This window comes from Rhynchophorus ferrugineus, unplaced genomic scaffold, assembly GCF_030347505.1.
Source record: "Rhynchophorus ferrugineus isolate W39M unplaced genomic scaffold, kcgeb_rfMv2 rfM7, whole genome shotgun sequence".
Classification (NCBI taxonomy): Eukaryota; Metazoa; Arthropoda; class Insecta; order Coleoptera; family Curculionidae; genus Rhynchophorus; species Rhynchophorus ferrugineus.
In genome coordinates, this window is record NW_027472586.1 from 33,355,380 (window position 1) to 33,368,510 (window position 13,131).

At 30.7% G+C, this 13,131-nt stretch overlaps 1 protein-coding gene across 2 annotated transcripts in view; it reads left to right on the plus strand.

Annotated features, from left to right (window-relative positions):
• Positions 1–13,131, plus strand: part of LOC143199819 (metalloproteinase inhibitor 3) — a 106,540-nt gene that overhangs the window by 6,536 nt on the left and 86,873 nt on the right. Inside the window, exon 1 of one of the 2 annotated variants that reach the window (XM_076409942.1) lies at positions 1,461–1,487. The exons of the other annotated variant lie outside the window; for it this stretch is intronic. Coding sequence (XP_076266057.1) covers positions 1,476–1,487 — 12 coding nt within the window. The 5' untranslated portion in view covers positions 1,461–1,475. Of the gene's footprint in view, positions 1–1,460; positions 1,488–13,131 lie in introns of those variants that run through there. 2 annotated transcript variants of the gene reach the window in all.

Sequence of the window (13,131 nt, forward strand, 5' to 3'; positions counted from 1 at the left end):
CTATCGCAGTTGATAGGAAATCATATCATACGATTCTCTTTTAAATTAATTCAGTTAACCGGAAAAAACTTACCTATCAAGAAAATATGACATTTTGTATAACTAGAAAGACTTTTTGACATGCCAACATGGTATGTGGAGATACAACAGGTCTATTAACAGCGGTTCTTAAAATTCGATATAATTTTAGCATAATATTTCATTTTTATAGCGTCAATAATTCCATGATTTGAATATTTTAAAGAATCAAACAAAGTGAAAATAATAAAAATGGTTCGGTGTATCGTGCTATGGGAGATGAATGTGAAGGAAATCAACAACGTCAAAAATATTGTATTTTTGGTGTTACTTTGCATTAAATTGCATTACAGTCATTTGTATCCAACTTGAAGCCTCAGTGACAGATTTTACTTTTCAATATGTATCATTTCGTCGAAATGTGAACAAAAATAATTGAATGCGTTGATAATATCTGTATAATATGTATCGAGTAAGTCGCATTTTTGGTTTCTAAGTTTTTTTTTTACTTTCAATTTGGAGAAAAATCAGGCCGAATGCTATCTCATACATACCTACAATTAGTTATGTTGTTCGTATGTATTCGGTAGCATACGTATTGACGAACACAACTATTACTACTTTTTCGTTTCAAAGGCGTTTCCTAATCACTCTGAGAGGAATTTTTCATATAGGAATTTTTGTTCTTGTATTATCTTCAAACATATAAAACCATGAACTTATTATAACCTTGTTGAATAGTGGATCCCCAGATCAAGCTCCACCCGATTTCGGGCCCTTTATGCACTTGAAAAAAGTGTTCGTTATATTTTCCTCCCAGAAAATTACAATAGTATCATCATAATCGGTAAATAAGTTGATTTCCCATAATAGAATATTGAATTGAATATATAATTGAATAAATAATATAATTAATTCCTCTTAATCCAACATAAGTTAACATTTGATTAGACATATAAACCGTTTAAAAATAAAGTAAAATACAAATAGAATATTCGTTTTTTTTTATTGTTTGTTATTTGTTTACTTATTGTTTGTTATTTGTTATATCCCTTGTCGAATATAGCCTTGGTTATTTTTTAAAAATCAATGTGTTTGCGTCTGATCTGAGATGTGTCGAGTGAAGTGTTTACAATTAAAAGTTTTTTTTTTTCTATTAGAATGAGATTAGGTCGTCAGTATCATTCCTAACGTCGACTCAACAAGTGATCACTTTTCTTTCCGCTAAAATAAAAAAGTTTCTAATGAAGAAAATAAGATAGATAGATGATTGCCGATCGTTCCGCAATTTCTTGAAGCATTCCGTGATATAGTGGAGTTAGAGCACAAGGTCGGGCTGTCGTCAAGTAGCCAAAGGGTGGATTGAAGATGATCAAAGAACATTAATCATGAACAGTTGAAGTTTGAAAATACCCGTACTTGGAAAACAGCCTTAGGGTATTGCAGTTCAGTGTCTAATGCCTACAGAGGTATATTAAATGTGTTTGTAAATGTATATGGCATATCATTGTACTAGCAAAAAAATCTTAAGGGGATATTCTAGTCCAGAGGTATGAATTCTAAACTTTTTAAAGTGAAATAAAATAGCAATATTTTTACTTTCCATTTTTTAATGTATATCTGATATTTGAAGAGTACGTGAAAGAGAAGGACTGAAAAAATGAAATATCCAATAATTACAGACTTATAAATTGGGGGATCCCTCGTTGTCACGATCTCAACATTTTTAGTAATCTGTATGCCTAAAAAAAGAAAATTCTCCATCTTGAAAAGCGTTGCTATCATCCTAAATAAATCAAAGCCAAGCAATTTTTTGACATTTCTGAAAATTTTTAATAATAATAATTTAAATTTATATTAATCAAAATTAGATGTTGTAAAAGCTCTTATTATGTTATGTTTACTTTACTTATACGATGTATATGTTAAATTGTTTCAAGAGCCGGCTTGGTGGAGCAGTGGTAAAGGCGATAGGACGGTCCACCAACTGTTGCGATAGCCGTGGGTTCGATTCATGCTGGGGCATGGTCGTAAATTTATGTTTGTGATTGTTTAAAATTTATTACTGTCCTAGGTAAGACCGGATGTCTTCTGGGATGATATCTAAGGTTGGTTACTAGCTCACTAGCCAGTCGGTAGGCTTAATGCTGAGGACCGTGGTTCGGAGCCCACGTTAAACTGTAATTAAAGTCCAGATAAAGCCATAGTTGATAAAAGGGGACTTTAAAATATATTTTAAAAAAAATGTTTGAAGAAAAACGCGTTTAATGTTTCGATTTTAGTTACTGCGCCTCGAAAAGCTATAGATATATCCGAAAATAATACAATGTTGGCATATTCTTAAAGAACTAAGCGTTGGGAATATGAAAAACAAAAGAATTTCACAAATTTGTAAATTAGAACACCCCCTAAACATTGTGGTTAATTACGGGCTAGTTAGATGCTACTAACGCAAATATATATCCGAAAATAATTTAAATTGTGCAAAAACAAGCATATTCCTAGAGGCTTAAACTTTGGAAATATGAAGAGAATCGATTTTCTTGAACGGAAATACTGCCTTAAGTTGGAAAAAGATCTCTTATATCTCAGTCCACTGTAATTTGGGTTGTTCAAGGTGTACGGCCACTAAAGGCGGAATGAAGTTTATTTACTTATTCAGTTTTGAACTATTAGGATATAGAGACACCAAAATCTCGGAAGAAGCTCCATATATAAATATACCTTGGAAATTAGATGTATCAGAACTTAACATAGCACAGTATATATTTAATCGTCAAATTAGTTTAATTTTTTTTTCAAAATATGAATATTTCTAATATCACAGGATCAAGATTAGTGTTGGTTATTTGCTTAAAACTGTGACATTGTAAGGTGATCATCATCTTTTAATGGATAACCTTCTCTATTATTTCTCTATTTTTTTTTACTCAAGATGAAGTGAAAGGCTCACTTTTAGACATATATAAAGCGAACAGAACATAAAAACCAGCTAAACATGAAATAATCCAGAACTCTGACCCGGCCTACAAATATTAAGAAACTTAATTATATATAGCTAATTCAGAAACTGCCTATTTCTAGATATATACATTATTTAATACTATTTGGACTATTTGGTTATGATTTTGCAAATATTTCCTCTAAGTTGCCATAAATATATCCATCTTCTCTATCAGTTAGATGTGTATAGACAGAGTGTGCTAATGGTTAGTGCTTTCTTAAGAAATGAATCATTTAATAGGACTAAAATTTACAGAAAACTGCAGTTACCAGAATTACAGTTGATCAGACATAAAATTAAACGAAAACTTGATGTCGAAAATATAAATAGGTTGTAAAAAGAGAGGACGTTTCGACGATTGTTATTCTCGAATTTTGTTAATCTATGTTGGGACGGAATTTTCGCTAATGTCGGGTGTTTCTTTCACAGCTGTATGACCTTCCGATAAAGCTGGCATTAAATTCTCTCTACAAAAATTATAATATATAACTTGATCAAACTATACTGCTCTTAATCGTTCTTTATCCAAACTTGCCAGATATAATAAAATTTAACTTGACCCATTGTGTAACATGTTAAACATTTATTTATAACTGTTCGTTTTTTGTATATTTGGTTGTATATTTTTACATACAATCTTAATTGTTTGTTCTTTTTCAATTGTATATTATTTATTTATAAGTTAATTATTCACTTTTGTATCAAATATTTGTTTAATTAAAATAGATTAATATGTATTTAAATTACAATCGACTTCCCTCAGTTTTTATTTATTTTTGTACATTATCAGTATTATATCACAATTTTCTTTTGTAATATGTGTTACCAGAATGTACATGCGCTGGCAGAATCGATACACAACAGTAATCTAATGCTTTTTCACGGTTCTCATGGTCAAGGTCAGAGTTTTCAAGCCATATGTATGTATTGATAGAACGCACTGATCAAACAATTTTATTTTCTGGCAGATGGCTGGATCGCTTTGCATATTATTTGAAATTTATTCTACGGTACTATTCCTATTTATACTGATTATCTTTATATATCCATATTGTACGCAATTTTTTATTACAGAAGCAAAAGAAAACTTATCTGGTTGACATTAACATACTGTTCCAAGTTTCAGATATAGTTTACACGTGTATTTTCATATTACGTGTTGTTGATTTTCTTTAATAACTAAAACGCGCCTCACCATTTATACCGTGGTTATGTGTATGTGTACCTATTTTCCCCATCTCTTATCTTTGTTAATTTTGCGTCTCCATTATTTTAGCAGCAAACAGGAAGAAATTACGTTTAAAGAAATTAAAAGTATACACTATTAATAAAATGTTACACAGTCTTCGCAAATTTTGTTTACCAACTAGGAAGGATTCAGAAATAAAATAAGACTATTAACTTAAATGTGAAGAATGAGACTAAAAAGTATAAAAAAACTAATTAAAAAATTAGGACCCTACAAATTAATAATCTCAAAGCTTCAAAAGTTATAATTATGTAATCATGTAATAATAACTAATGAAGAATAACTAACAAGTACTAAATTATATCTTTTTCATATATAGATATACTTTATTTTAACTTGTGTGTAAACAAATAATATGGAAAATAACTTATTTGAAATTATTATATTATATGAATAAAAGAGCTAATAAGAGAGAATATTCTATAACAAATTTAAGATAGATTTTGACATTTCAGAACCACTGAACATGGTCAAAAATCTGCAGACTATGCTGAACGTCTATAGTATAACAAGTTTTTATTATTGGCTTTACTATCTTTTTTTTAATACTATATAAAATAATACTCATTTAGTATTATATTATAATTATGTATACCGTACGCTTCTTTATTTTTCGATTGGAATCTCTGAAATAAATAGTTTAACAAACCGTAAAATATCGGAAACTGTTGGGTTACATTCAAATATGCGACTTGCATTATTCCCACTTCAGAATGTTTTAAAAGCTTTGATAAATTATTTTGAGTGTCTATGATAATGTATATTTTAAAGTCTTCGTTTACCAACGAGGGTTTATCTGGACTGTACCTACAGTTTAACGTAGGCTCCGAACCACGGTCCTCAGCATTAAGCCTACCGATTGGCGAGTGACCAATTTAGAAATCATCCCAGAAGACATCCGGCGTTACCCAACATGGTTACTGGTGTGACTGGGATCATATTCCTTGTCGACTAGATTTTACACTCTCGTCTAGGAGAATCACAAATATTAAAGATCACAAACATAAATTTACGACTATCGCAACAGTAGGAGGACCGTCCTGTCGCTTTTACAACTGCGCCAACCAAGTCGGCTATTTAACAAATTCAATCGTATTTATAAAATTATATTTATTTTAACGTTTTAATCAATACTTATATTCAAAAACTGTATTAAACGTATTAATTATTCCATCCAAACAAAAAGCCATTGTTCGAGCGGACATTATTCGTTAGGTACCCTAATAAATTAGAAACTTAACGTTCTGACGACCAAAACAGAAGGTCCTTGGTCTGGAAAATATAACAGTTTGTTGAAAAAATCATTTTTAACAGTTTCTCCATATTCGCATAACTATCGCTACATATTTTTATCGATTTTATAGGTATATCAAAATTATTTAAACATGTTTAAGATTTCTGTTTTTTATGTTTTGATCATTTTATCTGCAGTTGTCTATACAAAGATCCTATGACCATCCATAATTTATACACTTACAATTCAGGGCAACTTTAGGCAGATTATAAATTTAGATCTTCTGTAACCAAGTTATTTGAAAAACTTGTAATGAGTAGAAATTGAAGAAAGAGTGAACTTTGACAGTAGCCGATTAATAAGTAACGCTAAGTTTACGAAATATTTAAGGCCTGATGAATTATCGTTTGAAAGTGTTCATAAATTTCTTGCCAACCAAAAAACACCAAATTATAAGCACGTAATCGACAAATTAGCCTGTCCAAATTCATTTCCACGAGACACGAGCGACGAGCAAGGAGCGCTGCTACGTCAAGTTATAGCGAAAATCATAAAGTGATACTAATGTGAAAAAAAGATCGCAAGCAGTATAAAAGGTTCAGTTCAACTTTTATTAATTTCCGATTTATACTTTTTAATTGAATAAATTGTCTTTAATGGCTAAAAGTAGTAAAATAATAAATTTATTAAATATTTTGAAAATTAGAACTCGGACAGTTGAAACAGTTGAAGGCATTTTAAAAAGCTGCCGATTTGGATTCAGCCTACCAATTAATCTTATAAGAATCTTTGATTGCTTAGGTTCTAAATTATTTTTAACGGAGGTCATACAACGACACTAAGCGTTTTGGCGCAAATTTATCTTTCTTATTCATTTATTCATGTAAAATTAATTTTCTCTCGAAATCATTATTTCCAGTAAAAATAATATTTTTTCAGATATAGATAGATTTGTTTTTCTGAATTAATCATTAACTCAATTCCTTTCTACAATAATTCCTTGACTAAGAATAATTTCTTGAACTGACGCCACAGTTAAAATATATAATCTACGTATTTATTCTCTGATACTTGTTGTTAATGTGTTATGAGAGTGTTTATTATTACCAGCGGATTACCTTCAAGAATTTTATGATTGCTCAGTTTTTTAATAGATAAACCTAGCTCTTGTATAGAATAGCTTGTTTCACGAAAGACGGTCAAGAGAACTAATGTTTGACGCCCGATCATTATTGACCCCGGCCTTGACCAGTATATATAACAATATTTCAAGAATAGTTGAAGAATCTAATATAAACAATAATATTTATTATCGGTTGATTGATCATATCTAATATAGTGTGTAACATTTATTAACCGACTTCGAAAAAGGAGGAGGTTTTATGTTCGGCTGTATATATATTTTTTTAATCTATGTTCGCCGATTTCTCCGTCAATTGTCGGGCGATTTTCAAAATTCTTTTTTTTTTATTTGAAAGAGTGCTCTTCCGAGGTAGTCCCATTGAAACCAAATCAGGATCTATTGGGGGGAAGGGAGGAAACGAGGGAAACGCTCAAATTTCAAAGGCACGTACACGTACAAGTATAAAGCTTTCACATATTTTTTTTCTATAATCAGATATTTGTGTATAATGGCATCGCTGAGCAGATGTGACCGGAAAAACCGGAAATTGTTCAGTTCAAAAGCCATTCAAATTGCTTTTTAAGCACAAACTATAGTATAGTTATATGACCTCGTAGAAATATTATACACAACTGCTTTTATGGCGTAATGGTTAAAGCGTATAGCTCCCAAAGGGAGGTCGCGGGATCGATTCCTGACGGGGACAATAACTTTTTTTCTATTTTTGTTGAAACCATTGTCGAACGGCTTAAACTTGGTAGCGAGCCCCATTGTGTGAAAGATTCCTTATTTTCAATTATTGTTTCCTTATTCGTATTTTTCTTCATAAAAGAATTATTTTATATATATATATATATATATATATATATATATATATATATATATAAAATAATTTTTTTTTTTTTTTTCTTCCTTTCCTAAGTCTCCTTTTACCAACTATGGGTTTATCTGGACTGGGGCTAAAGTTTAACGTGGGCTCCGAACCACGATCCTCAGCATTAAGCCTACCGACTGGCGCGTGACCAAACCTAGGAATCATCGCAGAAGACATCCGGTCTTACCCAGCCTGGTTACTGGCGTGACTGGGATCATTTTCCTTGTCGGATTTTACACTCTTGCCTAGATCATTCACAAATTTTAAACAATCATAAAGATAAATTTACGACCATGCCGCAGGATTCGAACCCGTGGCTATAGCAACAGTAGGAGGATCGTCCCATCGCCTATACCACTACGTCACCAAGCCGGTGGAATTTTTAATTGACCTGTTATTATATAGTATGAGTTTCTCTTAAATTTTGTACCCACTGCCACCAGTAGGTATTTATCGAACGAAATTTACAATTACAATCTCATCCATGGCATAGGGGTATGTTTAGAATGTTAAAATTTCGATGTAAAGGACAGAGAAGGTTTAGATAGGCCTCAAAGAAGATAAAGCATTACATATGTTAAAATCCATGCCAAATAGAAGAGGAATTTTTAGAATCATTAAGTATTCATCTACTATTTATTTTCTGTTATTTGAAAGACATTGAAATTATATACACCAATAATTAATTAACAGAATCTGTCATTAAATGTATATATTTACAGTAACTACACTTGTTGCTTAAAACATTCCTTGTTGAATTGCTGTTTGCATGTTTTTGTTGAAAAACTTCTTATATATTATATTTCCATTAAAATAATTTAGGCTAACTATTCCTTACTAGCTCTGTTTCTTCGATATAGAATGGTCTTAAAACTTCGAAAGTTTTTTAAAGAGCTGTGTTTCAACTAAATATCGAAGTATATATATATATATATATATATATATATATATATATATATATATACATACTGAAATAGATTAAACTTAGTTTATATCTAAACAGATGACTGGGATATGACGGAGAATCATCATCATAAGTTTTTAAAAGTGTTTAATGGGATTAAGCAGAAAATTTGTTCAAATCAAACAGCAAAAGCTTACTTTAGCTACCCAACCGACATTATAGTCCAGGCTTAGCCCCCTTTGTCTAATCCCAAACATTTCGATGATCATTACTTTCATTAAATTACTTATTTATTTTGACGATGGAAGAAGTCATTCTTTTATCAACAAAAAAAAACACCTAAAACTTTTGCATACTACCAATTTCAAAAGATGAAAATGTATCCAGTATATCAATTAATTTGATGAATATTATTTTCAATTAAGAAAGAACTATATCTGATATTTAAAATAAAGTCAAATGCAATAAACCGCCATCTTCAGACGTATATATAAACACAAATTTATTTTGAAAAACGATCATAAATTTCGGCATCCAAAGACCGCTTTTATTTTAATATTAGGACATCTAAATATAGCCGAACACCTAAACTGGAATCTTAATGTCCGAATAATCGAGAAGCTTTTCCTTTTTTCTTTTACGATGCTGGGCGCCAAGACGAATCCGTTCTTACATTCAGTGATATTCACACCATATTAGCACAAATAATCTCTATCGTATACTATACCTTTTATGGTTTAACGAGTGGTAGCGACAAACCCGATACAGTTGATGGAAAAACAATGGGAATATTGAGGTAATACCCGTCAGAATTTTAAGAAATATTAGGCGGAGAAACTGATGTAACTAACATTTGTCCAGTAAGAAGATTATTATATTTCAGTAATACTAATGCTGTGAAATTATTTTGCGCAATTTACAATAGATGAAATTTTAATCAATTAGCTGTCACCTTAATAATAATTTACATAATTTACATTTTATATTACGTGGTATATGCAAGGTTTTTTTTTTACTTTCTATAGGGTGCATAAATAAAATATTTTTTGTTTAAATTCAACGAATTTGAATACAGACTGCAGGAAAGCGAACAAGATTTTGTATATGTTTATAATAGGTCAATTGAAAAGTCCCCAGCCTACCTTAGTAAAATAAATTTTTTGCCAAAATTAGTTTTTTTATTCGATTCTCTTCAAGGGTGACACACTGCTATAGCGACCCTCTAACATTTCGATACCATTTTTGTAGTACGATTTGTCCTTTGCTTCAAAATGGGCCTCAGTTTCGGAGACCACCTCTTCATTCGACAAAAATTTTTTCCCAGCGAGTAGCTGGGGCCAGATCTGGAGAATACGGTGTATGAGGAAGCAATTCGAAGCCCTATTCATGGATTTTTGAAATCGTTTTCACTGACTTGTGACACGGTGCATTGTCTTGGTGAAGTAGCATTTTCTTTCTCTTCAAATGCGGCCATACTTGGACGAATTCGAAAATGCCCAAAATGTTATAATTCACAAACTAATAATCCGAGAGCTGTCAATTTTATACACGGATCTTTTGACAGATAGGGCTAACTAAAAAACATATGGATTTAATTATAGTAGCGCCATCTATGTGTCAGGCCGGGGACTTTACAATTGATCTGCTATATAGTAACTTGTAACTTCAATTTAGCTTGGGTTATGTACGCCGTTTTGTTGTATTTTGTAGAGAAATAAATGCAGCTAAATATTGTTTCTTTTGACAAACAATTCATCACAATACGATTACAGTTATCCATATTTTAAGACAATTAGTGAAATTAAATTCTGACAAATTTGTAGCGATCTTAAGGCATGTCGAATTTTCAATCGTGGAATAAGAGTCTTAACATACTCAGAAGTATTCATCGACCCTAAAAACTAAACTACTCTAAAAACCTAACTCGAAATATTATTGTTATGTTGGCTATGTTGTTTACATTTACTAATATACCTATTTCTTCACTAAATCATTGGAAATAAAATTAATAAAATCTTTGACTGAGGTAATAAAAATATCAGTGAAAAAAGAAATAAACAAAATAAAATAAATGTTAAATATGATATATATTTAAATTATACATACTCCCATATTATTGGGTATTACCTATACATTTGTATCATACATACCGCCAATTTGCGTACCTTGTGTATGCTTGTATTTTTCAATTGTAGCTTTAGTTCTTTAAGTACTTTATATACTCCCAAATATGCACAAAATTATCTAGGTTAGTCTCAGTACCCACTGTTTATGTATTCTCATGAAATATACATGCTTACATATCATGTCTTTTAGGAATCACTCAGAACATAAATACAATATACCATACCAAACAGTGTAAGAAAAGTATTTCCATTATATCCTCTGTCACTATGTGAGCCTTCAAATTTATCAGATTCTGATAATTTTGTTAATCCGTCCAATTTAGAATATACCATATTATAATTTTTATTCATATTTTAAGTTTAGTTCGGATTTTCAATAAATTGTGTTTTAGTAATAAATGGCATACTAACAGAAAATAATATTTGATCTATAGTGATTCTATAAAATATATATTCAATTCTAATTTTATATTTCTATTTATATATCATTTGTTTTATTATTTCTATTAATATATATTCAGAAAATAGTTTTTTTAAAAGTGTTTTCTCCGTTATATAGCGTCTCCAACGTGTTAAAATTTTTTGGAAACTATTGAACCAAACAAATAAATATTAATGCAAACTAAGGCTGAGAAAACCCAATACAATAAGGCTTAATATCCATTAACAGTCATAATGTTTAGAATTTAAAAAAGAATAAATAAAATTAATTATAAAACTTAATATAATAACTACAGATATAAAACAAACATTTAGACAAATAAATAAATAAATAAATAAATAAATAAAATTATGTACAGATAAAGGTCTCCAATTTCTGAGCATTTTTTGAAAATTATAAACATAGAACAAGAACTATTAACGAAAACTAAAAAGCTAAGTAAACCCAAAACAAGTAGTCTTAATATCCATTAATAGTTATAGTGTTTCTAATTTTAACATAAATAAATAGAATCAATGACAAAACTTTCACAATAAATATCGACACAAAACAGACATTTAGACAAACAAATAGATAAAATTGTGTACAGATAAAAGACATTTTAAGATATAAGCTATCTTCAAGAAAAAAGTAAATCTTAAGAGAAAGGCCGATTTCATTAAGGAAACCAAATAATTTGGGTAAATTTTGAAGCTAGAATATGTCCCTCTGGGAATCAAATGAGCCATGATCATATTACGATCGACAAATAGAGAAAGATCTTCATAATATACTGTAGTTATAATTTGTTGACCATTTGTAATAGCATCTTACCCAAGGTTATCGGCCAAATCGTTCGCCAATCTTACCTGAGGTACTTGTGATTTTACCCTGTGCCTGGGTATCCAGATGACACTGTTGTTTTGTTGACAGATAACCAGATTGTATAATTTTGAGAATAGAATTTATACGAGTATAGGGTGTAAAAAAAACATTATCGACATTTTGTTGTGAGTTGCGCGATAAAAGGTTTTACAACGCTTTTTGCGAAATGTATTCTTCATTACGAACATGTCACCAGTAAGAATAGTGAAGATGGAGAATATTCTGAGTCTATGTTGTATTGCTGCACCTACTCCTATAGAGGACTTATGGTAGAGCTATTAATGTACATAACCTCACTATTTCGGTATTCTCATAGCATTTAAAGGAATATTTTCTGAAATGTTAGTGAATTTAAATTTTGTTTGCTATAAGACGCCACACTGAGGTTCTGATGTAAAATATTTTGAATACTATTATGAATGGATTATATCAACAGCTTAGTGATGTCAGTAACATGTGACAACAAATGTAGTCAAATAATGACGAAACTGACTTTTTGGTATATTTGCTTTTTGCCAATATATTTTGATTATGTAAATGTAATCTTTATATCGGAAATGTTCAATAGACTAGGCTTTATTAAATAAGTATTATTTAGTTATTTACTAGGAAAAACTAGGTGTGTCTACTATATGGGCTCTTTGGGATCCACCCAACATCTTTTAAATTTGTTCTGCGGATTAATTTATAACCTTTATGATACAAAAGTTGTCATTAGAGATGGAGGTAACGAACGCACTTCACATGGTCACAGTCAGATGGGTGGATGTTGTGAATGTTTCGAAAGTAACTTAGAGAGATCTTTCTAACAGGTCAATTGAAAAGTCCCTGAATTGAAGGCCTGACCCATAGATGTCGCTACTAGAATTAAATTCATATGTTTTTAGTTAGCCATAATCCTCAAAAGATGCGTCTATAAATTTGACAGCTGTCGGATCATTAGTTTGTGAATTATAACATTTTGAGTGAAGCAACTTTTGTTATTGTGAAAAAAAATGGATAAAATGGAGTTTCGCATGTTGATAAAATATTTCTTTTTGAAGGGAAAAATACAATTGAAGCAAAAACTTGGCTTGATGCCGGGTTTCCGGACACTGCCCCAAGAAAATCAACCATCAAATATTAATATGCTAAGTCTGGACGAAAAGACGACGTCTTGGCGAAATGAGCACCAAAGGCGGTGAACGCAGTGGACGCCCAAAAGAGGTTTCTACCGACGGAAACATTAAAAGAAACCCACAAAATTACTTTGAATGACCGTAAATTGAAATTGAATGAAATAGCAGACACTCT